Below are 26,062 nucleotides of genomic sequence, written 5' to 3'. Positions count from 1 at the left end.
AAATATTTTATAATTACAAATATAAGATCGTATTAATAGGTCCTAATAACAAATTATGATATTTTTTGATGATATTATATATGCGTGTGACTTTATTCTAAAATTATTTTTTTAGTTAAAGCAAGCCGATCCCGTGACAGTTTGGATAGCGGTTTCTGAGGACAGTGTAACGTTGCTCGAATTGCAAACGATGGCTGTTATGTGCCGTTATAATTATGCGAATATAGTAACGTTCGGTGGATGTCTCGATGATTTTATGCTCGTTGCTTGTCCAGATGAAGGTGCAGCTGAACAGAAATTGTTGTTTGCGCTTTCTAAACCCAAAGTGCGTATAATTGTAAATGTTATGGGAAGCTAATGATTTAGAAAAATATTAATTTTATCCACACATCGACATAATATTTTCAGATTTTGGAAATAACTTTATTGATTGCTGACTATATGAATGCGCTGGGCCATGCATTACCTGGTACTCCACAAATGAATACTCTAACACGCAATGGATCACATCGGTCCATCAAATCCACTTTGAGACCTGCGACTGGTCAGTGAGAAAGAGGATTCTGTTTTCTTGACACTAAACGTATTACAAAATTATAATTATATGAGATTGTCTTGAAAATTGATAAATAGAACAAGTTCTCAAGTAGTAGCGATTTTTTTAATTATGAATGATAAGTGATAGTTGATTTTCCAGAATTAATTTTTAATAATAAGTTAAAAACTAAAAATAAAGTTTTGCGGGAATCAAGCCTAATAAATTTTATTTTTGCAGGTTCAAGCTGTCTTCCAACTCAACCTGATATATTGAAGTCGACGCCGGATCACCAAAGACCTTAATGAAAAAAACCTGGTCATATTAATTTTTGAAAAGACAATGGGAATATATCGATACATGTGGAGATCTAATTGCGATGCATACTTTTTTTTTGTCGGTTGTATTATATATAAAGGCAGCGTAAAAAGTGCAGTATTACTATCATACATTGACGTGCGGTGCATCATTTTTTTTTTTTCTACAAAACGCGCAGTCAAGTTTGAATCATGTTTACGTTTATATCATATGTGCATGTATAAATAGTATCGATGCTTGTAAGAACATGTCTGTGTAAATATTTAACAATAAGTATAAAAGCTAACTACGAAGGATCGTGCTGGAGGTTTAGATAGCAGTTGAAATCGAATCGAATCGATCTGTAACACTGCCTAATTAGTATGCGCGATTACACATCGAATAGTTTCATCCCGCAGCTAAGTATCACATGCTGAGACTTTTGCTACGTATTTATATATCAAATTAAAAACATAAAAATGATAAAAAGACGCGTAAAATATTGCGTAATAGTGATGCATTCATACCGTATCGTGTATATATTATATATCAGTTATTCAATGTTTAGGAATATATCTCACAGCGATGCGTTCTTCCCCAATTTTAACGAACGGAATACCTCTAATATATCCTATATGAATGTTATCGCTATGTCATATTATCAGTCTTATCTAATTTTATCTAACAATTTTGTTGTATGTCTACTTTTACTAGACAAATCATCAATTTTACTTATATACATTTATTTTATAAAAATAAATTTATTTTTGTTACGGATTTAGATTTATTTGAAATTAAATAAAATATTAAAGATTTAACTTTATTATTAAAGATTATAGCTATGCGTGTGAGAATTTAAATATTTAAAATTGTATATTTGAATTTATTCGAAATTAGATTCGATTTTTTGTGATAGATTGAGCAAAAAAGAAATCTTAAAATTAAGAGAGAAAGGAAGATTTAATTTTATTTTAACAGTCACATAATATATTTTAGAATAGTGAATTGATATAACAAATGGATTATTTTACATTTCATTCATTGGGAAAAAAAGAGACTGACTACTTTCTTCTTATCGTCGAATGCCCGTTTCTTTGTCAGAAAATGTTGACATTTTGAGATGTCTTATAGATATTATAATATTTTAAAAACTTCTTGAAGATGTTTTTTAGATAAATAAGTTGTTTGGATTTGCTTCTTATATGCTAGTGAATACATCGATCAGCAAAGAAAAATCCGATATACTCATTACATAATTTTGATAACTAGTCTCGTATCTGATATTTATTTAAGGCATACACGATTACGTGGTTTTTTTTCTTTGTTTACAGAACACGACCAAATAGATGTAATTGGGAACGTGATTTACTACTTGACAATTAACAATGCGTTCCTGCGCAACACGTACGTGTGCAACACTATGTATTAAAACATACGTAACGATTAGAATTGTCTGTATACATACATAGAAGGTGAGAATGGAAGAGAGAGAGAGAGAGAGAAGTTTTGTACTCGCGTTCGACGTGTCCTACATAACTAGTAAACGTCTTCCTTCTAGCGGTTACAAATTATGAGCTGAAAGTAGGGCTTACGTGCAATACGTACAAGACTTCTACATTTTGTAAGTTTCGAGATTACTTCGTGCCCGAACGAATAAGATGAACCAGATAACGGATTTCAATTTTTCAATTGGATTCAATTCGGATCGGATTCAATTTTCGAAGAATCTCCGCAAGATGTCCGGAAAATGTTTCGTGAAAAATCTCAGACGTCTTTGCGATCTCCTGAAAAAAACGTAGACGGGAACTAAGGCGTGCATATACTCAGCTTCATTTAGCATATTGTGAATGTTTGTACGAATAACTCGAACCTCAGACTATTGAGAGCAGTACAAAGATATGCAAGAATGACATTTTGTCCTTAATTTTTTATATAATGTATCGAAGCGATATCGAATTACTATCGCGTGGGTGATTAGCACCCGTGTATCATGACATAGTCGAAGGACTCGTACACGTATTACTTATTCATTCGTGTAAATATCATGAGACAAACTTGCGTTTCTAAAAAGTTAGTAGAATCAAAATAGGTAGCTAGTGATTTACACAGTCGAGCTCTATCTGGATCGCATACCGAGCCTATATCTCACATCCTACATTTATATTTATTATTTATTCGTGTGAAAAAAAGAGAGGTACGAGTGAGAACATGTGGAAAACATTGTGTACTATTGTACAGAAGAACAAATAAACTGCACATTAATACAATTTTACAGACATCAATAGAGATTGTCGAATCATCTTTTATCTCTTACTTAAAAGATTATAAGTACATTGATAAAAAGCACGAGCATAAAAAGACATCCGATAATTATTACAATATACATAGAAGATCATTATGAGAGCCATTATAAATTTTTAATACGAGATATATTTCTTACGTCATCATTGATTTCATGATAATTTGTACAAGTAATTTGTGTCTAATTCACTCTTCATTTTTGTCATTGTCAAGTGAATTTCAACACTTTCAGTCTACCTCCTCTGGTCTCACAGGATGTGTTAATGGAATCATAGATTTCTTTTTTACATCTTTCGACAAGGCTTTCCTCATATCTAAAAATAAAAAGATGTTATGTTTGATGCACAAAAATTTACTTCAGATTTCTTAGAGATTCTTCTACCATATGCATCTTCGTCTGGATCCCCATTGTAATATTCCAATACTGTTCTATATACAATGTATCCCAATTGTTGATACATTGTAATAGCCACCTTGTTGCTCACTCTAACAAAGAGATCCACAAAATATGCTTGTTTCCTGATTTAAATAAAAATGTATGTAATAAAAAGTATTGAGATAAACTGTGTTTGTTAACTAGTAAGTTATAATTTACTTTTCTGATACATCCTCAAGATATTTCATTAACATTGCAGCGAGACCCAATCTCCTATAATCAGGGGAAACTGTGAGAGCTGTTACATGACCATGCCAATTCTCTCCATGACCTTCAGCTTTCCCCATGACTTGGATGAATTTCAAATAATAGCAACATTAATTTTAAATATCAAAATCTTAAATTTGACTCGTAAAAATATATTGAAAATAAACTTACTGTAACCCATAATTTCACCGCTTGGAGATTCTGCCACTTGAATATATTCTGGCCAGTGTGAGAGGTAATGCATATAAAATGAAAGTCCATACTAGGTAGAAATATGAAAAATCAAGGAACATACATTGAAATATTTCAAATTATTTGGACAAAATATAATTCATAACATGAAAATATTTTTTAGCAGACAATAGTAACATTTTTGGAATGAAAACTTTATTATGAATGAATTTAGATAAAATTACATATTACAAATAAAATGACTTTGAAGTAATAAATAATCCTTTCCTGGGATTCATTATCTTTAAATTTTAAAACTTTAAAATTTTCACATTACCAAATTCTTTATCATAATAATTTAATAGATTAACGACAAAAAATTTGCCAATAATGAATTATTATCAATTTTCAATAAAGTAAAATAAAGGATACTGTTTCTGTGAGCGGGTCGAGATTCCTAAAAATGACAAATATAATCATAATAATAAATTGTATAATTAGCATTTGATTGAATTTTAGGTTAGGAAAAGAAAACTTGTTTAAAAATTACTTACACATTGTTGAACTTAAACAAGTCGTTGCAAGTGAAAGGCCTGAGTGTTGTCATTTTCAAAAAAAATTATAAAAAACACGAGCTTAATTTGTTCACTTAATTATAATTAAGTGCCTAATTTCATTCAAAATGAACGAAATCGTCCAGAACGATCGTCTTCAATACAAAATAATATTTTCGTATAGTACTTTCTATTTATATCTACACCAGCTATTCAAGCGGTGTGTACAGTATGGCCAAAGAGAAGCCTAAAGCTGCTTTTTCATGCAGCGAAGCAAAGCTAGATTTTACCCTCTCTCCATCGATTTTCGATGAATACAGCCTAGCAAAGATACGCTGAAAAATACGACCAAGTTGAACTTATAGCGAAGTAACTACGTGCTACATCTATATATTTATATATCTATGTTCGTGTAATTTTAAGCTTTAATAAAGAGAAAAATTACACGAATCTAAATATAAATATACAATTATACATGCGTTTTTCATCCCAATTTATGAATGTAGCACGGATACGCACCACATCTATTTCGCGAGACACGATTTTATCAACAGTGTCGCAAAATAGGTGTGACTTATAGGGTACGGTCAAGAGCTTACTATAAATGCTTTGAAGCATTTTTTGATTGGTGCATTAGTAAAATTCTTTGTTTTGATTGGACAATCAAACGCTCCGAAGCATTTGTAGTGTTACATTGACCATAGCCATAGTTCCACGGGCTCAACTATAGACTTTTGTGGCGGCGAGTTCAACCATGTCTTGAAAAAGGCCCGGATGATCGCTCTCATGCTTCTCTCTGGTATGGCACATATTTATTTCTATCAATTTCAGATCAATTTTAATATCCATTTAATTTACTCTTTATTTTTTTTAACTTTTAAAACTTAAAAAAAAATTAAATTGATATTAAAATTAACAAACATTGACAGAAATAAATATAAATATCATTCAGGATTTTTTACAGATTATTATAAAAAATATATTATACATAGCAAATAGCGCAAGAAAATTGAAACATTTTAAGCTTCTCAAAAATTCACATTAGTTAATAAGAATACAGTTAGAAAAAAAATGAAAACTACCTCAAAACATATCTCATAGATCATTTCGAAAAATTATATATGTTAGATAATTTGATTATTAGTCATTTTGTAGTATAGGGATAAATAATAAATGCATTGAACTTTTTTGTCTAAAAAAAAGAAGATTTATGTCTGTTTTCGATTCTGTTAAATATAATAATTATAATACACACATGGAGGATGAAAATGCTCGGTTTCTCACTTTTACGTGTTATCTACACGAAACTGGACTGCGTGTATCTTAGAATACGATCAAAAAACTGTGAAATAACAAAATTTCATAGAAAAGAAGGCTTATTCACACAGAAAAACAAGTTTTGCTGATTAAATTTTGGAACGCTGCTACTTTTCTTTGCGTTGCAATGTTAGGCTGTCATGCATGATCGTCACTACAGCTTCTATCAATTCTGGTATCACCACACCGTTAACATCAATGAAATTCGCAACGGATTTAGTCACACTTGTTTCATGGACATTTGTGTTTGATGTGCTCCTAACTGACAATATCAAATTATATTTATCATCATATTTTTTTAAATAGGAACTGGCCTCCCAGATCATGTCAGGGTTAAAGCCTGCTGGGTCTCTGAAAATGAGAGAGATAGCTTGTATAATTCTACAATATTTATATTTTTATCAAACATTCTATATACTGACAATTGTATATGTTAATATACAATTGTCTTAATATTGTAATATTAAAAAATGAATTTAAATGAATGAAACAATAGTCAATACATTAAATAAAAAAATATTACAATATTAATAAATTAAGCTTATAAACGATAAAAGTTCTATATAGATCTAGTTCTATATAGTTCTATATAGTTCTATATAGATCACACACTATAAAACTCACCTTTGAATTGCAACTACAAATATGCCTTTCTCTTTGTATGTTGTATACAAAGTCAAGAGTCCCATTAAAAGGAAATACAGGGAGACACAGGCTATTAAAACAGGTTTGGAAACTGGGAATGGATACAAGTAATCGCACAACAATGCTATGATGGCTATTGTAACAGCAATCCCACAGAGAAACAATCTTCCATCAAGAAGACTAAAATTTTCCATATAATTATATTTCTTTGTAAGTACATCCTTGACTGCATCATCCAAAGCATTTTTCACAGCTGAGCCATCCCACTTATTGATTTTTATGACCTGCAGAATAAACATGAATTATATGCATTTGTAAAAAAATAAATATTTTATATAAATTACAAGCTGCGATGTATTATTAAAAAAAGTCATATAATTATAAAAGAAATTTACAACTTATTTGAATTTTTAATTAAAAAAAAATATGTATATTTCACAGTTCTATATTTTAAAAAAATTAGATTTCGTTTTAAATTAAAAAATATGTATATTGCAAATGACACATTTAAACTGTGTTGTCAAAAGAAAAATAATTGTGCAGTTAAGAGTAGACATTCGTTAAAATACGGTCCCAATATTCGGAGTGCCATACGTGGCAAAACGATCGTCCTTATATCGTCAACAAAACAAATATTGCGATTTGATAGGACAATCATTTTCAACGCGACGAAAAGTATCATCTCGGAACAATGATAAATTTGATAAATTGATAAATAAGAATGATTTCAGTTACAAATGAGAAACATACGGAATTCTCTGGTGCCATTACGACTATAACCTCAAAACACGTATACGTCTCTCCGAAGTACACAGCGAATACACCAGAGGGTCGAAACTTTCTTTTCGAAAAGAAGACGAGGGCGACAATATTCAGCGCTACTGATGATTTCAAGTTGGAATTAGCGAAACAAAATGGCTGTGTTCTGTGTTCCCGCTCCTAATATGAATAAGCCAATCTTTTATTCAAAATTTTCTAGATATATAAAAAAAATACATGACGTGTTATAATTTCATATATATCAAATATTTATGCTTCATAAATCGTAACTTGTTTCTATAGCATTTTCCAATTGTATTTTCTATCTAATTTTATAAAAATGTTTTATAGATAAAGCTATAACTTTCCTTTGTATTCTGTTTTTATTGATATAACTTTTATAGAAATGCTTAATTTGTGGTTATATTTGCATTTTTCTAACAAAAAAATGATGAATCAATCTAATCCAACATATTTATTTTTACATGATGTTTATAATGATGTACATATACAGGTATTATATATAAATATGTAAAAAAAAAAAGTGCTCCAATCATTCTAATAAACATATTGTTTTGCTAAAGCTCTTAAAAATTTAGCTTTACGGATATTAGCCGCTTCTCTTTGGATCTCTTCATTATTGTTAGAATTCAATTCCAACAAACCGATGACTTTGATCTATAAAGTAAAATTTTTATGGTAAATCCAAAAAATCCAAAAAAATCAGTTGCTTATATGTCGATTATTTAAAACAGTTGTCATCTTTAATCATTATTGTTTTAACATTTAATTAACTTAATTCTTACCGCAAGTTGCTTTCTGTGATGCTCTCCACGCTTTGTATGTAAGTGTATGAGATATTCGAGTATCGTCGTATCCCAGATGCAATGATAATACGCGTCCATAGCATCAGCTGCGGCACAGCTCTTTTGGTCGCTGGCTGCCATTTTGAATGCTAGAGAATAATCTACCTCTTCCAAAAATTGACAGAGCACAGCCGCTTGAGTGTAGCACTGTAAATGAGCGCAGCATTTGATCATCCTTCTGTAGACAAGATCGTCTATCTGCGTGCGTGGTATCGGTTGACTAAACAAATCGCTGGCTATCATTATAGCTTCTAAATAATATTTCATTGCACTTTCATAATATGACAAAACTAGAAAAAAAGAGATGAGATTATAGATTATGTGAAAAGAGATGAGATTATAGAGAATGTGATTATATGTGCTTGATATTTTCATTTAACAATAGGACACATACCAAAATTAAGATCACCCATTAATCTCAACCAAGGCACATTGCAGGGATAATATTTTAAAGCTTGCGTTAATAATTGGAACAATAATTCTCCAATATGTCTGATGTTATAAGAATTCGCACTGTAAATATAAATTTTTGTAAACATCATGGAAACATTAAATAGATTGCTAATATTCAAAACGTTATTAGAATTTAAAATTATTAACGATAATGCAATAAACGCACTTTGGTACTCCAGCAGGCCAAAGGGATAGATATTGCGTATGTAACTCCAAACTAGATTCATCACGCAAGACGTTGCGTAAACGGGCCAATAATGATATCACAACAGTAAGGACCATAGGTTCTCGTAGCCGAGTAAATGTAACGACAATATTGGCGGCCACATCTCTTGATGAACCAGAATTACCACTATTACTGCTACTGCTGCTGCGTTTTTGTGATTGATCTCTATTAGGACCAAACGCTGCTAAAACTATGAGAACGCATAATTTTATTTGATAAAACTTATTTTAATTTTTTATTTTCGATATATACAATTAGACAATATGCAAAAATTGTGTTTAAAGGAAAATTATTCTTTTAATTGCGAACATCAATTATACACAAAAATCGAGGTATAGACTTTACAAATAATCTGTAATTTCAATAGAAATACGTACTCATATCCCACGCATCACGTGGAAATTTGCGGGTCCCTTTATACTTAACAATATCTTGGCAAACGTTACTGATGGCAGCTGCAAATTCGGTATAACTCCAACGCTTTTCCATATTAGTAAGATAATCCCATTCAGCCATATTAAGAAGAAAGACTGTACAATATTCTATTATTTCTTGCCGCGGAATCAACTGATCGGATGCTTGTAATGCACCAAGGCACTGTTTACTCCGTGCAATCATACTCTGTACATCACCTGAAAACCAATATTGTTGTACTCATCGAACTATATCGAACTATCGTAAACTCCTTGTTTACGCAGGTGCTTTCAATTTTTTATGTACATACAGACATTCGTCGCCGGCCAAACTTGGAAACACTTCCATATTTCGACGAGTAGACATTCCCAGTTCACCAACTTGCACAACTTGAAGACCAACGAGATTCCACTTTTCACGTGTTCCTGTAGTTCTTCATCCAATTTTTTGAGAAGCTCGATAGCACCATCAAAATTTTTTGAAGACACTAATTCTCGACTCTTCGCGAGTAGAACGTATGAGTAATCCTGAATGAAACCTCTGGGAATTGTCATTAATACACTTTGCAATGGAATGGGCAATTCCCAACAACTATTTACATGCCATAAGGGTTTCATTCGATGTTTCCCGTCCAAATGGATCAATGTTTCACGAATCACATGACAATCATATGATTCTATCAATTTTTGTTCCAACTCGAACACTTCAACTCTTGCTTGTTCTATAAGTTTTAACAAAAAAAAAAAATGTTCAAATTAATGTATAAGATCATGAAATATAAAATCTTAGTAATATCTTTTAATATTTCTCTTCTTGCATTTTACGATAAATATGATTTAAACTTACGTATATATGGTACAGATGGTATACCCCAGTTATTATGTAGTAATAAGTCTGGTATTTCGATCTCATCAGAAACAGCTGCTTGTTGAAAAACAATAAGTTCTTTTTCATCGAACAATGACTCATAAGAAGAATTGTTGAGTATTTTTAAAGCAAATCCTTCTATATTCGCAGTGTTTACAAGGTAAAGGAGATAACGTGAAATTCGTTTTTTATCTATAGCCGTTGCTTTTTCCAGGATATTATCTAAAGCCTAAAACATAGCACTATGATCAATAATTAAAATTTGTTATTAGAAAATTATTTTATCCAAAATGATATGAATAGTAACTATTAATTTAACATATATTCAAAAAGTTGAGGAAAGTTATTTTATAAAAAGTAAAAAGATTATACCAATAATCAAAGAATATTTAATTAGAAAATATTAAAAAATATGGATAAAAATTATTTTACCCAGAATAAGATATCCAGACCCTTCATTCCAGCTGCTTTAATTTCAGTTATATAATCACCCAAGATTATGTTATTATCAAGGATTTTTCTAACTAGATTCAAACATTCTATTTGCAGTAGAAGATCCCTGGCGACCACAAATTTCCTGTTAACTAATCCTCCTTGTATATCCAACTCCAAATTATCTCTATAAACCTGTGGTATCTCTCTGAAAATATTATCTGCTTGCAAAATCTGCAATATATTCTGCAGATTTTGCATGTGTGTAAATATATTATTATTCAAAAGTATATATAAGTAAATGCACAAAAATATACTTACAGTGTATTGATCTTTGATAGAGGCATGTAAACGTTGCGTAAGTGTAGGCTTGACTTCCTCTAGTGGCACTTCGCATGCTAAACAACAACCGTCCAAAAATTCTCTTTGCACTTTGCAATACGTTAATTTTTCTGCCGGATTAAAATTATTATATAGTTCCTTCGCTTGTTTAATATGACGTTTAGCTTCTTGATACTCTTCCCTCAACAAGTGAAATATTGCAAGGTCATAATGTATCTAAGAAATAAATCAATAATCTATTATTCTTTGTCAATTTCATGAATACACGCAGTTTGTAAATTTCATACCTGACATTTAAATTCATCTATGTTCACTAAAGACATATTTTCCCAATTTTGTTTGATCTCCGTACTATCCTCAGTTAACATTTGAAAAGTTTCAAAAGACAAAATCTTTGGCTTGATATCCGACATTTGTAAAATATTATTTAAAGCATTTACACTGTTTGATATATGTGCTTCTAATTTCCTAATAATATCATCTACTATACCTGGAGGTACATACGTCGATTCTTGAGTACCAGGTCTAGTTTGTAAAAAAATTATTTTATTCACAATTTATAATAAAATAATTTCAAAGTATAATAACAAATCAGTAATGAAACTTACATATGAAATAACTGTTGTTTTGGTTGTTTATTACTGAGAGCCCTGTAAATAATAGCTCTTAAATGCCATCTATGATATAAAACCAATGTAAACAAAAGCTGATCAGAGGTTTCTGTAAAGAATTCTGGAATTGTAGGTATTTCTGTCACAACATCTGCAACGATATAAAATAAGTCTTGCAATAATGTCAATTGTATTGGTAAAGGTAACTTCTTTTCTAGTATATCCAAATCCCATTTGAGATAAGCTGCTACTTTCAAAGAAAGTATCTTTAATGCTAAATTTCTGTGAGACCATTTGTTTATGCCATTGGGCTTTATATCATTTGGTTCTGTATCAATTGCTTTCGGCTCAGTCTCTTTTTGATCAGAATTAATCGTCATAAATTTTATTATCAAGTCTGTGGGTGATGGATCTAAAAAGTATAATATAAAAAAATATTTTTAATATAAAATTAATATTATTTATTCGATGTAAATCACGATGTAAATCGTGAACCTTTTATATAAGAAAATTTACATATATGTATACATATTGTGGTGAATATATATTATATATATACGCCATCTACCATAAAATATAATTTAAAATTTTTTTAATATATCTATATATTATAATTTATATATTTAAAATGTTATTTTAATATTATTTCTTAAATATTTCAATTTACAATTAATCATAGTAATTTGTTTACCTGGGAAGGGTTTTGACAAGTGTTTCTGCAGCAACGAAGGGTTTAGTAAGAACTCAAACCATAATATCGTGTCCGGCGAGATAGGCACAGTGCCCGGTCTGAGCAAATCCACATCCATAATATCGATATTCTCATTAATATATTCACGAAGAAACAAATATATTTTGTGTTTCAAACAGTCGTGCGGTACAAAATACAAACATAACGCAGTCACAACCAAGAGCAAAGATTACGAGAGGTGATCAAAGATTGTACACTTTGAGTGTAGATATAATCTACTTGTGTGGTTGATGTTTTAAAGTGTTTTGTGATTGGTTTGTTGAAATGAAATGAAAAAATATTTGTTTTCTAATTGTCAAAATAGAGAAAATATTTTGGAAATCATTTGTACAAGTTTCATCAAATTACTCATTTAATTAGATTAATAAATTTATTCGAATACAAAATAAAATTAAAAAAGTCTAGAGAAATATAGAGATTTCTTGATTAATGTTGCTTGTATTGCTCTCTTTCTACACTTTATTTTCTCGTTTTTTCTTTCTTTATTGTTTGCAAATATTGATCCTACTTTATATGTATCGAAAATTTTAAGGAATGAAAGTAATATAAATAATTGTTTAGTATTTGTGCATTTAAAGCGAGACATGCGGGCCTTGGAGAAAAATAAAACGAGAAAGGAGGTGCGAGTGCAGAAAGTGTAACAGCTGCAAGCAACGCAACAAATTTCTTGTATTGTATACAAACGTAAAAAGGGAAAGTATGTTTGGATTGGTGGCAATGCTGATTAACGTTGCTCTCGAAACGATTTAAATCGCCTTGTTTAATCCGTCAAAAGATTTGCACGGACTTGCGGTCACTTGTAGCGCTAAGAAATAATGCAATCTTTTGGCGATGACACTCTATTCGCCTGTATAAATATCGAAAAGAGTCACGGAATTCTACAAGAACAAATTAAAGGTAAAGTTTCGTAGAAAGAGAACGTTGATCTGGGTAAATATTTCAAATCAAACTTATTGCTTTCAGGGTACGCAAACAAGAATAACGATAAATCGAAACTATCTGATTTTTCACATGATACGAAAAAGATAGAAGAGAGGAACACGTCTGACTTTGTCAAGTATTTCGAGGATAGTATTTTTTCCCAAATCCAAAATAGCAGAAAAAGTTTATCATCTGCCGCTAATGTTTTGAGAGGTGACAAGATCTTATTATCCCAAAGAAATCGGAGTCCTCGTGAAACAAGCAAAAAGAATGTTAATACAACCGATTTAAAAGAAAAATATCTATCGGATAACGCAGAGAAATATGATAAATCTAGTACTCAAGATCTGTATAAAAATAAATCTAATAATACACAAGATGCAACAGGTAGTAGCAATGTCAAAATTTCATCGGGTATTTATACTACATGTGATGGAGAAAATTCTGAATTTATTATTTCGACTCCACCTGTCTGTACTCAGGACCGTTGTAAACTGGCATCATGGGGTTTGCCACCAAGTATTCTTCAGGTATTATGTTATATTTAATAAATATTTCTAAATTATATCATGTATAAAATCTATTAGAAGATATATTTTTATTTTATATCAATTTTTGAAGTCTTGAATTAATATGAAAATATCTTTGTAATGAATTGTCAATGTAGTTATTAAGTTATAAAATATTAAAATATCTGCTATAACTAAATGTTTGCAAAAGATAAATGATAAATATTTGTTATCCATTTGTATTTCTCAAACTTAAATTACTCTGTTCCGTTAGTCTTTAATATTAAATTTATTTCTAATCATTTTTAATTTTTTTATGTTTATATGATACTTTTTCAAGAGTTCATATGATATAAGCTATGTTTTATATTTATATATGACATAAAATTTAATATTTTAATGATTATTATTTTTCAGAGATATATTGTTCATGGAGTAGAATCTATGTTTGCATGGCAAGTGGAGTGCTTATCAAATCAGCAAGTAATGCAAAAGGGAAAGAATCTTGTATATTCTGCACCTACGTCTGCAGGGAAGACTCTAGTTGCTGAAATTCTTTTAATTAAGACTGTTTTAGAAAGAAAGAAAAAAGTGATCTTTATTTTGCCATTTGTTTCTGTAGTTAGAGAGAAAATGTATTACTTTCAAGTAAGATATATCAAAATCAAGTGATTCCACTTATATTTTAAATCGTGAAATATTTCTTGTAAGTAATTGATAAATTTTATCAGGATTTGTTATCCGACATCGGAATAAGAGTGGAGGGATTTATGGGGGGAAGTACTCCACCCGGTGGATTTGCTGCTACGCAGGTAGCAATAGCTACTATAGAAAAGGCAAATTCTTTAGTAAATCGTTTAATGGAAGAAGACGACTTAGATAGTTTAGGAGCTGTGATAATAGATGAGTTACATCTACTCGGTGATCCTAATCGTGGTTACCTTTTAGAATTACTTCTAACAAAGTTGAAATATATGACTCTCCAGTATGTATTTACAAATTTAGCTATAACATAATTGGAAGTCTTTTGTGATTTAATGTTTGTTTTGTTGCAGTAATAATGACATTAATATACAACTGATAGGTATGTCGGCTACATTGCCAAACTTACCTCTATTAGCCAAATGGCTAAATGCCGAGCTATACAAGACTGAATTTCGGCCTATACCTTTGAATGAATATTGCAAGGTAAAAATATATACTTATAAAAATTATTTTTTATCTTTATTTAAAATTATAATTTTTATAGCATATTCTGCTTAAGGTAATCTACAAAATCTTTGATATATTATTTAAAATAATTTTTAGATAGGAGCGAATATATATGACAATAAATTGAATCTTGTCAGAACATTAACAGAATTACAAGAATTAGAAACAGATGTAGATAATATTCTACAGCTTTGTATTGAGACAATAAGTGCAGGTCATAGCGTTTTAATTTTTTGTCCTACAAAGAAATGGTGTGAAAAATTGGCAGAACAAATTGCTACAGCCATTTTCAAGTTAGGTCTGATCATCTTTAATTATTTTCACATCAAATTTGAATAAACAGAAATTGTTTCCTTTTTTTGGAATTTTATATATTTTTTATTGTTTTATTTTCTGTACGAAGTATAACAATATATTTTATTTTGAATACAAAAACTGTAAAAGAGCAATGAAAAAGAAATTCTTATATTTATCTCAATAGGTTGTGAAAATACAAAACTTGGTGAAGTGTTAAAAAAAGAAATCAATCCTACATTAATCCTCGAAACTCTAGAACAGTTAAAACGTAGTCCAAGTGGCTTGGACAACGTTTTAAAAAATACTATTTCATTCGGCATTGCGTTTCATCATGCAGGACTCACGATGGACGAACGTGATATCATAGAGGGATCTTTCAGGTAATCATTTTTTTCTTGTTTAATTGAACAAATTTTTTGTTATATCCTATTTTAGACTTGACATTATTATTTTAGGACAGGATCCTTGAGAGTTCTTATAGCAACATCAACATTAAGCAGTGGAGTGAATTTACCTGCACGAAGGGTAATCATAAGATCACCTCTATTTGGAGGCAATCTACTGAACACTTTAACTTACAAACAAATGATAGGACGTGCTGGTCGTATGGGAAAAGATAGCGCAGGTATAAAATATTCAAATGTATATGAATAACTAACAATTTAATTATTTTAAAAAACTAGACTAGATATTAAATAGAATTTTAATTTTTTCAGGAGAAAGTATATTAATATGTAAATCGAATGAACGTAACGCAGCTACATCATTACTCTCTGCAATCCTAGATCCAATTGAATCTTGTCTCAATGATTCTGCACTATTAATAAGAGCGCTCTTAGAAGCAGTAGCTAGCGAAGTTTTGTACACACATAAAGATTTAGAACTGTATATTAACTGTACTTTATTAAGTTTGAGTGAAGAATCTGATGTGCGAACTTTTTCCAATGAAGCAATGAAATTCTTACTGGATAATGAATTTCTATTGTTAGTTTACAATTTAACTTACAATTCTCTTTATATAAAATTAAATATATCGTTTGATTATTTTTTTCAATCAAGAAAAATTAATTTGTATAATTTTATTTGGGTAGATTACAAACTACGGAACGAGAATCCAGGTGGATAGCAACGCCACTTGGAAAAGCATGTTTGGCCGCATCTGTACCTCCCAGAGAAGGATTGTTTCTGTTTGAAGAGTTACAGAAAGCACGAAAGTGTTTTGTTTTGGACACGGAATTGCACATAATATATTTGGTAACACCACTTTCGTCCGGATGTCAAATTGGGACTGTCGATTGGATGACGTTTCATGAAATGTGGAATACTATATCCGAAAGCGAACGCAGAGTTGGAAAACTCGTTGGAGTTGAAGAACGTTTCGTATTGTCAGCTATTAGAGGAATTATTAAATCTGGAAAGACGGTAATTGATCCTCATATCATTTATTATAGATATGAAAAATATGAAATACTTTATAGAATCGATATTCATATTTAAAAATATGTTAATATAAATGTTTTCTATCACAGTTAAATATACATAAGAGATTCTACAGCGCATTGGCATTACATGATTTGGTAAGAGAGGTACCACTTCATGTGGTTTGTAAAAAATATGGATGTTGTCGCGGAGTATTGCAAACCTTACAGCAGTCCGCTGCCACATATGCGGGTAAATTGATAAAGCGAATAAATGGATGATGAAATAAATTGGGCGAATTTTCTATAGCATGTATTGATTCTCTCTTAGGTATGGTTACACAATTTTGCAAGCAATTAGGTTGGGATTGCATGGAATTATTGATGAGTCAGTTTCAAACGAGATTGCAATTCGGCGTCTGCAGGGAATTGCTAGATTTGCTGCGCTTGCCGATGTTAAACGGCTTGCGAGCAAGAAGCTTATATAAACAAGGAATAAAAACTGTAATAGATTTGGCCATTGCCAATGAACTTAACGTTGAACGCGCGCTTTACAATGCTCTTCCTTTTGAAAGGTGAGAATTTTATTAATCTTAAAATTGATAAAATTCTCATCTTTTATATTCTTTTATATATAAATTATCTTTTATAAACATACAGATGTGTACTCACACAATATATTTAATAATAAACAAGGCTACTTGATTCTTATATTTCTTGCATGAAAATTGTATTGCATGTAATAAATTGGGTTTAGGATTATATACGTATTTAACATCAAATCCGAGTTATGAGTACATATCATACATGAGTACATTTATACATTTATACTGTTATATTTATTTACTATATTTACTAGATTTTTTTACATATTTTTATACTTTAGCGAAAAAGAATGCGAAGGAGAATATGCATTTGAAGTAGAAAAGAGAAATAAAATGAGAACAGTATTTGTCACTGGAAGAGATGGTCTCACACCTCAACAAGCTGCGATTTTGTTAGTTCAAGAGGCACGATCATTTGTTCAAGTTTGTATAATTATCAAATTTATTATTTTATTTTATACGTGAAAATACGCTATCATCCACTTCAATAAAATAATAATTATAGAAAGAATTGGGACTGGAACAACTGCCATGGGAACAGAATGAACAATCTCTGCAAGTAAATACATACGTCAAAGATGATGAAGATAAATCTGACATAAAGGAACAAATTCAGGCGGATTTGGATATAGAGAACTCAAAATCTATGGAAACAAAAACATCTATCATAAAAAAGTCAGCATATAGAAATCCTACGAGTAGCGAGAATAAGAAAGACGATGATTCGATACCTAATGTATGTAAAGAAATCAATGAAATTAATGCTTCCGATAAAAAAGAAATAGTTGAATTGAACGATCAACAGTTAAATAAAACTATTTTGTCACCTGAAGTTTCAGAAAAAAATAAAGATTCATCTACTTTTCTCAATCTAAGTTCTCCTGATATAAACTATGAACATTTAGATATTTACGAAGAAAAAAAAAATTCTTTCATGACTGATATTAAGCCAAAGAGAAATCACGAATGTTTAGAAACAATCAGTTCGATGAATAATAATTCATTCAATAAAAGGTTCAAACCTTCCAGCACGAATGAAATAAAAAATAATGAATATTTAACAGACAAAAACATAAATATATCTATTATGGATCGAAATGCTAAATTGTCATATTCAAGAAGTCCTAGCTTGTTCGATGACAGTTTGAATCTTGACACTCAAATATGCAATATTCTCGAACAAAATGTCATGAATATCGCGCATCTGTCGGAATTAGAATCTAAAGCAAACGGATTGGACGCCTTAAATGCGCCACAAAAAAAACCTCAAGTTCAAATACATACAAACTCAAATTCAAATACTGGCAATGTGGAATCGCATGAAGCAAATAACAAAGATGTCAAAGATACAGACGTAAGTAATTTAAAATTGAGAAACAGTGTAATATCGTGGGTTGACGATTCGTGGAACAATTCCGAGGGATTGCTAAAACAGATTGCTCACAATCAAAATATAATCCAATCTAAAAAAGAAATATCCAATCCCAAAATTAAAGACATTGTAAATACAAATATATCTATTACGCCAAAAAATGCGAAAACTTGCATGCAAAATAATAAAGAAGGCATACGTAGGACGAATGTTAAAAAATCTACTACAATTAAGGAAAAAATATCACGTAAACCTAAATTGTCAAAAGTAACAGAAGTAGACTCTCCTGTGGCAAATATAACTGTTTTCAGAAAAGAACGGAAGACGTCCGCGGATTCAAACAAATCCGACTCGGACGATTTTATTGTTGGCTCGCAGCACTTTGAATCTCCGTTTAGTAGTAATAAAAATCGAACGAGGACGACGTTGGAAAAAATACGTAAACTTCGATCACAGAAACTTGTCGAGAATACAATAGAAGAAATAAATAATCATTTAAATTCCCCTATAAAAAAATTATCAAATGAGATAGTGGAGGTTCAAATAAAAGAAGAAGAATGTAAAGCGAAAGCAGACGTGAAAGAAACTTTAGCACAAAATTTTTTATTCTCTGCGAATTGTAGTGCAGATAGCATTATATGTAATTCTGAAGATGAAGCGTTGAATAATTCGAAATTAGCCTTTAAGAGAAAGCAACATGAGATGCAATCGAATAAAAATGTAAAATCGAAGATAGAAGTCACATTATCTGATAACAAGAAAGATTTGTTGAACGAAACGATAGATTGGAATACATTGAATATTGTGAAAGTTGCGAATAATAGGGCAACTTTTAATTTATTCAAACGCGAAGTATCAAAGAAGCGAAATATTGCGTTAGCCTTACATTGTGACATATACGTAGAAAATACGAATAACATAGGCTCTAAAATCTGTGTCTCCAGCACAGAAGGAAAACACAAGTCCAAAAGATTTGGAAATTATACGTATGGAAATAAAGAAATTCGCGGTGTTGCAATATCCTGGGAAAAAAATATCGCTTATTATATCTCCTTTAGTAACACACAAGGTAACAAAAATACGATTCTTTCAGTTAAGGTGCTTTACGAAAAAGCACACACACCACACACACACACACACACACACACACACACACACACACACACACACACACACACACACATTCATATATATATATATATATATATATATATATAATTCTATCATTATTTTATATATTTTAATATGAATATAATTCTTTTAGAATCAAAAGTTTCTGGAAAAGAACAAATGGCTCTATTAAAAGAATTATTTTATGATACAACTTTGTACATAAAATGTTTCGCAATAAAGGACGTATATAAACTTTTATATCAGTGCTGTGGAATCACCGCCAAGTGTAGATTTCTTGATCCTGTGATTGCCCATTGGTTGTACACTAATGATTTCGAAACAAAATTCAGTGATATCGTAAGATTTTAATTGTGCAAAATAGTTTAGAAAAAAATTAGAATTAATACAAATATTAATACAAATGTTAAATAAAAATCAATTTAAAAAAGCAAATTTATTAATATTAGATTAATACGCGCACACACAAGATTATTAATGCTGAATTATTAAAATCGCATTAATATATTTGCATTAATAAATTGTGGACAGGTAATGCAGTATTTTCCCCAAGGAAACTTTATAATGAAACGTACAAAATCTTATTACAATGTGGGCCCCGGGATGGATGTGCAAAATTCTTTACCAGGCGAGTTCAGGTCAGCAGCAGAAGCTGTGCTTACATGGCACATGATGGATAATGTCATGAATAAATTAGAAGAACTTAATCCTACTCTACTTTATACATTTAGAGGTATAATAGAGATTACATAAATATATGTCTATTTTGTAATGTCCATTAATGCTTCTATTCATTTTCAGAAATAGAAATGAAAATCATGACAATTTTAGCTTGTATGGAATTATCAGGCATCGGTGTGAATTTAAAATCTTTACAAGAATTATCAACAGTTATCTCAAATGAAATGCAATCTTTAGAAATTAAAGCTTTCGATTTGGCAGGTAGAAAATTTAATTTTTCGTCATCCAAGGAAGTTGGCCAGGTTTGTAAAATTAAAACTTTATATATATGCATATACACACACACGCGCGCGCGCATATTATATAATATTATATAACTACTATATATAATATTTATATATTTTATATAGGTATTAGGATTATATAAAGATAAAAAGATCAGTACAAGCAAGGCTGTTTTGGAAAAATGTGATAATCCGATATCAAACTTGGTGATTTCTTGGCGAAAATTAAGCGCAACTAGAACAAAAGTAATTTAAATAAAAAATTTTTTTAATTTTTTCATTATAATGTAATATATTGCTATATTATAAAAAAAGTTAATATTTTTTTCTATTGTATCCATTAGATATTTTTAATGCAACCATTTTTTGTACTTTTGAATTTGTGTTATGTTCTAATTTAAGATTACATTTTATTAAATGTATTTTTAAATGTGCTTATATTATAGATGATTTATCCGTTATTGAACTTGGGCCAAGACGATTCTCGTATTCATGGTAATTGTATCACTTGCACAATAACAGGAAGAGTCTCAATGCATGAACCAAATTTGCAAAATGTACCGAAGGATTTTAATTTCGCGGATAATAATCTCGTTGTAAGCGTAAGAATGGCATTTGTACCAGCTCTAGGCAATATAATGCTATCCGTCGATTATTGCCAACTCGAATTACGTCTTTTAACTCATTTCTCGCAAGATTCGATACTGTGCAAAATTATGAGACAACAGGGTGATATCTTTAAAAATATTGCTGCCAAATGGAATAATGTACCAGAAGAAGAGGTATTAAAATAATAAACAATGATTAATGTGTCATAAAAATTTCTATATATTATTAAATTTACCAATATATTGTTTATCTATTTTTGAATATTTATGTATTAATCGTTTATCAATCAATTTGTTATTCATTATATATAGGTAACTAATGAAATGCGTCAGCGTACCAAGCAATTATGTTATGGTATGATTTACGGTATGGGGGTGAAGTCATTAGCTGAAAATCTGTGTATAAGTGAACCAGAAGCTCAGGAATTTTTAGAATCTTTTATGAGTACATATTCTGGAATATATAAATGGTTAAATGATGTATTAGAAGAAGCGCATCGCGATGGGTACATAACAACATTACTCGGAAGACGTAGACAGTTTCCGGATTTAAAAAGTGCAAAATCATCTGTAAGAGGTGAGTGTTGGTTGTCATATATTGATTTATCCGCATTTTATAAATGATTCGACGAATTATGTACTTGTTTGATTATAGCACAAGCAGAACGGCAAGCAGTAAATACAAAAGTACAAGGCTCTGCTGCAGACATAGTCAAGAAAGCTATGATAAGTATAGAGGAAAGGATAAGAAGTTCTTTTCCGGATTCGGCTATGATATTTCCTGAGGTGCATGCTACTCGCAGATTACGAAGCAATATACAACAAAGGGGTGGTTATTTGGTTTTACAATTACATGATGAATTATTATATGAAGTAAGTATCATTAATTTTTTTATACTTACTATGTTATATACTTACTGAATTAAAGTTTTGGTTTTATAGAATTTTATAAGATATAAAATACAAAATAGCTAATCTTTTGATGTTACTTCAGGTAAATTTAGCAGATTTAAAGGAAGTTGCTGCTATCATCAAAGAATCAACGGAAAATGTATGTCAACTTACTGTGCCATTGCCAGTAAAAATTAGAGTTGGACCCGCATGGGGCGAATTAAGTGATTATCAGTTTTAGCGTTTTTAATCAAGCATTAATTATTTTTTTCTAAATCGATATTTCTATATTTTTTTAATAATTGATCACGGTTAAATTATTTATAGATCATACAATAATAGATATTTTATGTAGTTATCTTTTATCTTTATAATAATTGTAAATACTCGATTGTTTATCTTAATTTATATTATATATACTATTTTTACGAGTGATAGATATTTAAAATCAATGGAAATTGTAAATAGTTGAAATGGAGTATTTTTTGATGAAGCACTAATTATCACTAATTATCATTTTTAAAAACCAATATTTAAACTATTTAATATATTTTTACTTTATATCGTATTGAAATCTATTTAAATCATGTTACTATTTAAAAGTACTTTATCTTCATATTTCTATAAATTGTAAATATTTTTAGTATTTATGTCAATCCATTTATGTATATCATCCACATAAAAAAGAAATATGAAAAGTAATGTATAATCGAATTGTAAATAATTTATATAATGGATTTTTTAATATCTTTTTATTCGTAAATTTTTATATTTATACTTCGTATTTTAGAAATCGAGAAAGGAGAAAAAATTATAAACAAACTCTTCAATAAAAAAAAAATTTTTTAATATATTTTTTTATATATCTCTTCTTTTTATTAAAATTCTTTTTTATTCTCGATGTAAAAAAGAAAAGAAAATGAACGCTCTTAAAAAAAACATGAGATCTAAACTTTATCCATTAAAAATAAAAATATATAAAATGAAATATTAGCAGTTATCATACTGTTTTTTAACATAATGATTATCGTTAATGATATGATATACGATCGTGGTGTGGACGAGGTACAGAATTACAATTATATGTACAAAGACGCAAGACAATATTGTTTATAAAGAATAAGAATATATTAACAATACAAAATGGTGTTTATTACGAATATAAATTAATGGTGTTTATTTGCGCTATATTACATCGCAGGGTGGAGCTAACGATTGATGCAATTTCGTCACCGCCGTTTGCACTATTTGCTGGAAAGTTTCGTCCTCCTTGCTGGTCACTTCCAAATTCAATAAGTCTATATGCGCCTTCTTACCATCTACCGTGACGTAGAGTTTCTCACCTTTGAATATCTTGGGCACAGAATCCTCGCCGAACATTTCCTGCAGCATCTCTATAAGGCACTCCTTGAAGTGCATCCTGTCCATTTTAGTAGGTGCAGGTAAAACTTTAGGCGATTGGTCCATGAGCTCAGCCTGCAAGATTGCGGTGAGAACCGAATCCGCGTACATGTCGTTCACCGGCGTCGCCACCCACTCCATCGTGACGATTTTGCCATCAATTGTAACGTCAACATTCTTGAACACCCTCAGTTTCTTATCATCTACGATTTCGAGCGTACCGGCTATCTGCGTCAGCAAATGCTTCAGTACGGGCAACGATGCGGAGAAGTATACACTCTGCCGTTGAATGACTTGACTCATACTCATATCCGTATACTTGGATAGGTCACACGGAGCCAACATGTGATAATTGAAATTCCTCTTCACCAGGACGCCGGACAACGTCTGTCCTGGCCTGGGAGTCTCCATTGCCAGAGTGCCCATCACCTTGGCGGTCTTCTCACCTCTAAAATACAGCTCGACTGCGACCGTATTTCGTGGATTGTGTATCTCCATGGTAGTGTTGGGATCGTCCTCATATTCTCGCTGTAACGCCGCTTTCAATCGACCCATTTCATTTTGCTCACCATGCACCAACACCACGTGCGGAGGTTTCAAAGTACGTATGAACTCCGATGTTTGTTGGTAATCTGTGTGGGCGGAAAATGATATGTAATCTACAGACATTTTCAACGGCAACTTTTGCCCAGACATAGTTGTAATTTCTTCTGGTTCCGATAGAATGGTCTTGGCCAGCGTGCCCTCCACGCAATAGCCAGCTATTATGACTCCGTTCTTCGCATCTGTACACCAAGATTCAAACAGCTCTCTTGACAAGCCGCTCTGCATCATACCAGGAGAGGCCATCACGACACATGGACCAATATCTTCGAAATGATCTATCCCCTTCAAATTTGAGATGTGCTTGAACACGAAAGGATTATTGATAGCTATCTGTCGTCGAATTTTATCATTCATGGCATTCACATATGTTTGATAGACAGCCATACACTTCTTTGCCAAGGAGGAAGCATAGTAAATTGGTATCTCATGCAGTTCTGAATGTTGACTCCAATATTCGTCTAGAATGAGAAGAAGCTCTTGCGCTCTTCCTAGAGCAAATACAGGTATCAGGCATCTACCACCTCTGTTGACAATCTCGTGTACAAGATTTGTAAATCTACCCTCTCGATCCTCTCTCTTCTCATGGATGTGAGTACCATAAGTGGATTCCGTAATCAGTACGTCAGGGTGGATATTTGGAATCTCGGCGGCCATCAAATGTCTGTCCTCCTGCCGGCTGAAGTCTCCTGTATACAGGATCTTCACACCAGCGATCTCTATCATGAACATAGCGGCGCCCAGAACATGACCTGCATTATAGGCCCAGAACTTGATCCCGAACACATCCTTCTCTTCGTGGAAATTGATAGTCTCTATTTTGTCCATGCTGGTCTCCAGATCGGACTCGGTGTACAGCATCTGTTCGGTGGCTATGTTGCTCACCTTGATGTAGTCCGACAATAGCCAGCGGTAAATCGCCTTGGTGGCGTGCGTCATGAAACAGCGACCCTTGAAGCTCGTCTTTTGCAGAAACCAGGGCAGGGCACCGCAATGGTCCAAGTGAAAGTGAGAAATCAACAACAGATCGATCTCGTCGGCCTCGACGAGATCGACGAACGGGAGTGCGTCCATCCCCGAAAGACCCGGGTGTATGCCGCAGTCCAACATTATTTTCTTCCCCTTAAATTCTAACATAATACACGACCTGCCGACCTCTTGGCCTGCACCAAGAGGCCGAATCGACAGCAAATCGCTCTCCTCGGCCGGCACCTGCGTGTCGGCTTTTCTTCTCGTTGACATTTTTTCAAAACAATTGATTTCTCTCAAGAGATTATTCTTCTAATATTTTTTTATCGTGTTCTTTTTAGTATTATATTATACTTTATACCGCAAGATTCTCCTCAGAAAAATGTATGTCAGGCGAGCATTTTGAGGTTATGAATCGCACAACAAAGGGTGTGTTCTATTTAACATTCATAATGCTCTTAGGATTATTTCATTTTTGGCTGAGTTTCACTTAAAAGTTAACAGGAAAAATTATATTGGAGCTGGCTCGTCACTCTTGCCGACTCTTAATGCTCATAATTATTTGTTCTTCTTTAATATTTCGTCAATAACAAAGATGAAATAATTCTAAGAGCACGCATGGAATGCAGCCTTTATTGATTATCAATATTAAATAAGGACAAACGATGCTCACGAACGTTATGAACGCCAATGGGAACGTATTTAAACTAGAAATAGAGAAAACATATGATGTTTGTTCTTTATCACTTTATTGAACTGCACTAAGATTTTCTGTTTCTCTTTCGCCAAGCCTCAAATATGTTTATTTCATTTTAAATACACTAGTTTATAAAGAACAGACTTAATATCAAAGATCATCAATTTTAGATAAATTTTTATTATCAAAGATTAGAAATAATTAAGAAAATATCGATTTTTGAGAGATACCGACTATTGATATAAATTTTTTGTCGCACGTATTTGATAATTATAATTT

The 26,062-nt window shown here is 31.3% G+C and overlaps 6 protein-coding genes across 19 annotated transcripts in view; 2 read left to right on the top strand and 4 right to left on the bottom strand.

The window, feature by feature from the left end:
• Positions 1 to 3,099, top strand: part of LOC105431858 (uncharacterized protein CG43867) — a 62,715-nt gene extending 59,616 nt beyond the window's left edge. For 10 of the 11 annotated variants that reach the window (XM_089080045.1, XM_089080032.1, XM_089080049.1 and 7 more), the window contains exons 19-21: positions 116 to 325; positions 409 to 544; positions 776 to 3,099. In XM_089080045.1, the coding sequence (XP_088936171.1) occupies positions 116 to 325; positions 409 to 544; positions 776 to 840 (411 nt within the window). In that variant the 3' untranslated portion in view covers positions 841 to 3,099. Of the gene's footprint in view, positions 1 to 115; positions 326 to 408; positions 584 to 775 lie in introns of all 11 variants that reach the window. The other variant, XM_089080051.1, reaches the window with a different exon arrangement.
• Naa20A (N-alpha-acetyltransferase 20 A) lies at positions 1,774 to 4,761 on the bottom strand. 3 transcript variants are annotated; one of them, XR_968340.3, is made up of 7 exons: positions 4,502 to 4,755; positions 4,380 to 4,404; positions 3,948 to 4,038; positions 3,729 to 3,858; positions 3,516 to 3,652; positions 3,273 to 3,447; positions 1,774 to 2,616 (listed from the first exon to the last, which is right to left on the bottom strand). XR_968340.3 is itself a non-coding variant. In XM_011646313.3 (6 exons), exons 1-6 carry the CDS (start codon positions 4,552 to 4,554, stop codon positions 2,518 to 2,520), a joined length of 561 nt encoding a protein of 186 aa, XP_011644615.1. In that variant the 5' UTR covers positions 4,555 to 4,761; the 3' UTR covers positions 1,774 to 2,517. The 3 variants fall into 3 exon arrangements, 2 of the variants coding, with proteins under 2 accessions (XP_011644615.1, XP_011644616.1); XM_011646313.3 differs by lacking the exon at positions 3,273 to 3,447 and having other exon boundaries at positions 3,490 to 3,652; positions 4,502 to 4,761; XM_011646314.3 differs by lacking the exon at positions 1,774 to 2,616 and having other exon boundaries at positions 3,240 to 3,447.
• A 1,151-nt stretch (positions 4,762 to 5,912) lies between these two features.
• Positions 5,913 to 7,362, bottom strand: Spase25 (Signal peptidase complex subunit Spase25). Its single transcript, XM_011646312.2, has 3 exons — positions 7,214 to 7,362; positions 6,443 to 6,747; positions 5,913 to 6,169 (listed from the first exon to the last, which is right to left on the bottom strand). The coding sequence occupies exons 1-3, from the start codon at positions 7,229 to 7,231 to the stop codon at positions 5,926 to 5,928; spliced, it is 567 nt and encodes a 188-aa protein (XP_011644614.1). The 5' UTR covers positions 7,232 to 7,362; the 3' UTR covers positions 5,913 to 5,925.
• A 316-nt stretch (positions 7,363 to 7,678) lies between these two features.
• Positions 7,679 to 12,386, bottom strand: IntS8 (integrator complex subunit 8). 2 transcript variants are annotated; one of them, XM_011646311.2, is made up of 12 exons: positions 12,125 to 12,386; positions 11,431 to 11,845; positions 11,110 to 11,347; positions 10,802 to 11,038; positions 10,481 to 10,714; positions 10,028 to 10,277; positions 9,492 to 9,902; positions 9,145 to 9,399; positions 8,708 to 8,957; positions 8,483 to 8,601; positions 8,029 to 8,378; positions 7,679 to 7,900 (listed from the first exon to the last, which is right to left on the bottom strand). In XM_011646311.2, the coding sequence occupies exons 1-12, from the start codon at positions 12,240 to 12,242 to the stop codon at positions 7,781 to 7,783; spliced, it is 2,997 nt and encodes a 998-aa protein (XP_011644613.2). In that variant the 5' UTR covers positions 12,243 to 12,386; the 3' UTR covers positions 7,679 to 7,780. The 2 variants fall into 2 exon arrangements, with proteins under 2 accessions (XP_011644613.2, XP_011644612.2); XM_011646310.2 differs by having other exon boundaries at positions 10,481 to 10,726; positions 12,125 to 12,385.
• Positions 12,387 to 12,513: 127 nt separating this feature from the next.
• DNApol-theta (DNA polymerase theta) lies at positions 12,514 to 22,837 on the top strand. Its single transcript, XM_089080021.1, has 22 exons — positions 12,514 to 13,081; positions 13,148 to 13,635; positions 14,032 to 14,262; positions 14,346 to 14,599; positions 14,670 to 14,802; positions 14,923 to 15,124; positions 15,308 to 15,503; positions 15,579 to 15,748; positions 15,840 to 16,107; positions 16,215 to 16,545; positions 16,653 to 16,794; positions 16,873 to 17,116; positions 17,428 to 17,569; positions 17,652 to 19,587; positions 19,783 to 19,988; positions 20,181 to 20,382; positions 20,451 to 20,632; positions 20,741 to 20,860; positions 21,061 to 21,396; positions 21,535 to 21,799; positions 21,878 to 22,095; positions 22,217 to 22,837. The coding sequence occupies exons 1-22, from the start codon at positions 13,000 to 13,002 to the stop codon at positions 22,352 to 22,354; spliced, it is 6,486 nt and encodes a 2,161-aa protein (XP_088936147.1). The 5' UTR covers positions 12,514 to 12,999; the 3' UTR covers positions 22,355 to 22,837.
• A 382-nt stretch (positions 22,838 to 23,219) lies between these two features.
• On the bottom strand, positions 23,220 to 25,768 carry Cpsf73 (cleavage and polyadenylation specificity factor 73). The gene has a single exon (XM_089080213.1). The coding sequence runs from the start codon at positions 25,357 to 25,359 to the stop codon at positions 23,299 to 23,301; it is 2,061 nt and encodes a 686-aa protein (XP_088936339.1). The 5' UTR covers positions 25,360 to 25,768; the 3' UTR covers positions 23,220 to 23,298.
• Positions 25,769 to 26,062: the final 294 nt, after the last annotated feature.

This window comes from Pogonomyrmex barbatus, unplaced genomic scaffold (genome assembly GCF_055798465.1).
Source record: "Pogonomyrmex barbatus isolate J1 unplaced genomic scaffold, ASM5579846v1 scaffold1, whole genome shotgun sequence".
Classification (NCBI taxonomy): domain Eukaryota; kingdom Metazoa; phylum Arthropoda; class Insecta; order Hymenoptera; family Formicidae; genus Pogonomyrmex; species Pogonomyrmex barbatus.
Note: the sequence above shows the minus strand (reverse complement) of the source record. Positions and strands in the feature narration are given on the sequence as shown.

What these genes read in the sequence shown, in the direction of transcription:
- IntS8 (XM_011646310.2), bottom strand. Translation starts at nt 12,242, where the DNA reads ATGGATGTGGATTTGCTCAGACCGGGCACTGTGCCTATCTCGCCGGAC. An exon ending in AATGGGTGATCTTAATTTTG is followed by an intron (nt 8,379 to 8,482) that starts GTATGTGTCCTA and finishes CTTTTTTTCTAG; the next exon opens with TTTTGTCATATTATGAAAGT. An exon ending in ATCACAGAAAGCAACTTGCG is followed by an intron (nt 7,901 to 8,028) that starts GTAAGAATTAAG and finishes TTTACTTTATAG; the next exon opens with ATCAAAGTCATCGGTTTGTT.
- Cpsf73 (XM_089080213.1), bottom strand. Translation starts at nt 25,359, where the DNA reads ATGTCAACGAGAAGAAAAGCCGACACGCAGGTGCCGGCCGAGGAGAGC.
- Spase25 (XM_011646312.2), bottom strand. An exon ending in TTTGTAGTTGCAATTCAAAG is followed by an intron (nt 6,170 to 6,442) that starts GTGAGTTTTATA and finishes TCTCATTTTCAG; the next exon opens with AGACCCAGCAGGCTTTAACC.
- DNApol-theta (XM_089080021.1), top strand. Translation starts at nt 13,000, where the DNA reads ATGCAATCTTTTGGCGATGACACTCTATTCGCCTGTATAAATATCGAA. An exon ending in CTGGATAATGAATTTCTATT is followed by an intron (nt 16,108 to 16,214) that starts GTTAGTTTACAA and finishes TTATTTGGGTAG; the next exon opens with ATTACAAACTACGGAACGAG. An exon ending in TAAGCGCAACTAGAACAAAA is followed by an intron (nt 20,861 to 21,060) that starts GTAATTTAAATA and finishes CTTATATTATAG; the next exon opens with ATGATTTATCCGTTATTGAA.
- Naa20A (XM_011646313.3), bottom strand. Translation starts at nt 4,554, where the DNA reads ATGACAACACTCAGGCCTTTCACTTGCAACGACTTGTTTAAGTTCAAC. An exon ending in CGGTGAAATTATGGGTTACA is followed by an intron (nt 3,859 to 3,947) that starts GTAAGTTTATTT and finishes AATTCATCCAAG; the next exon opens with TCATGGGGAAAGCTGAAGGT. An exon ending in GAATCTCTAAGAAATCTGAA is followed by an intron (nt 2,617 to 3,489) that starts GTAAATTTTTGT and finishes CGTTTTTTTCAG; the next exon opens with GAGATCGCAAAGACGTCTGA.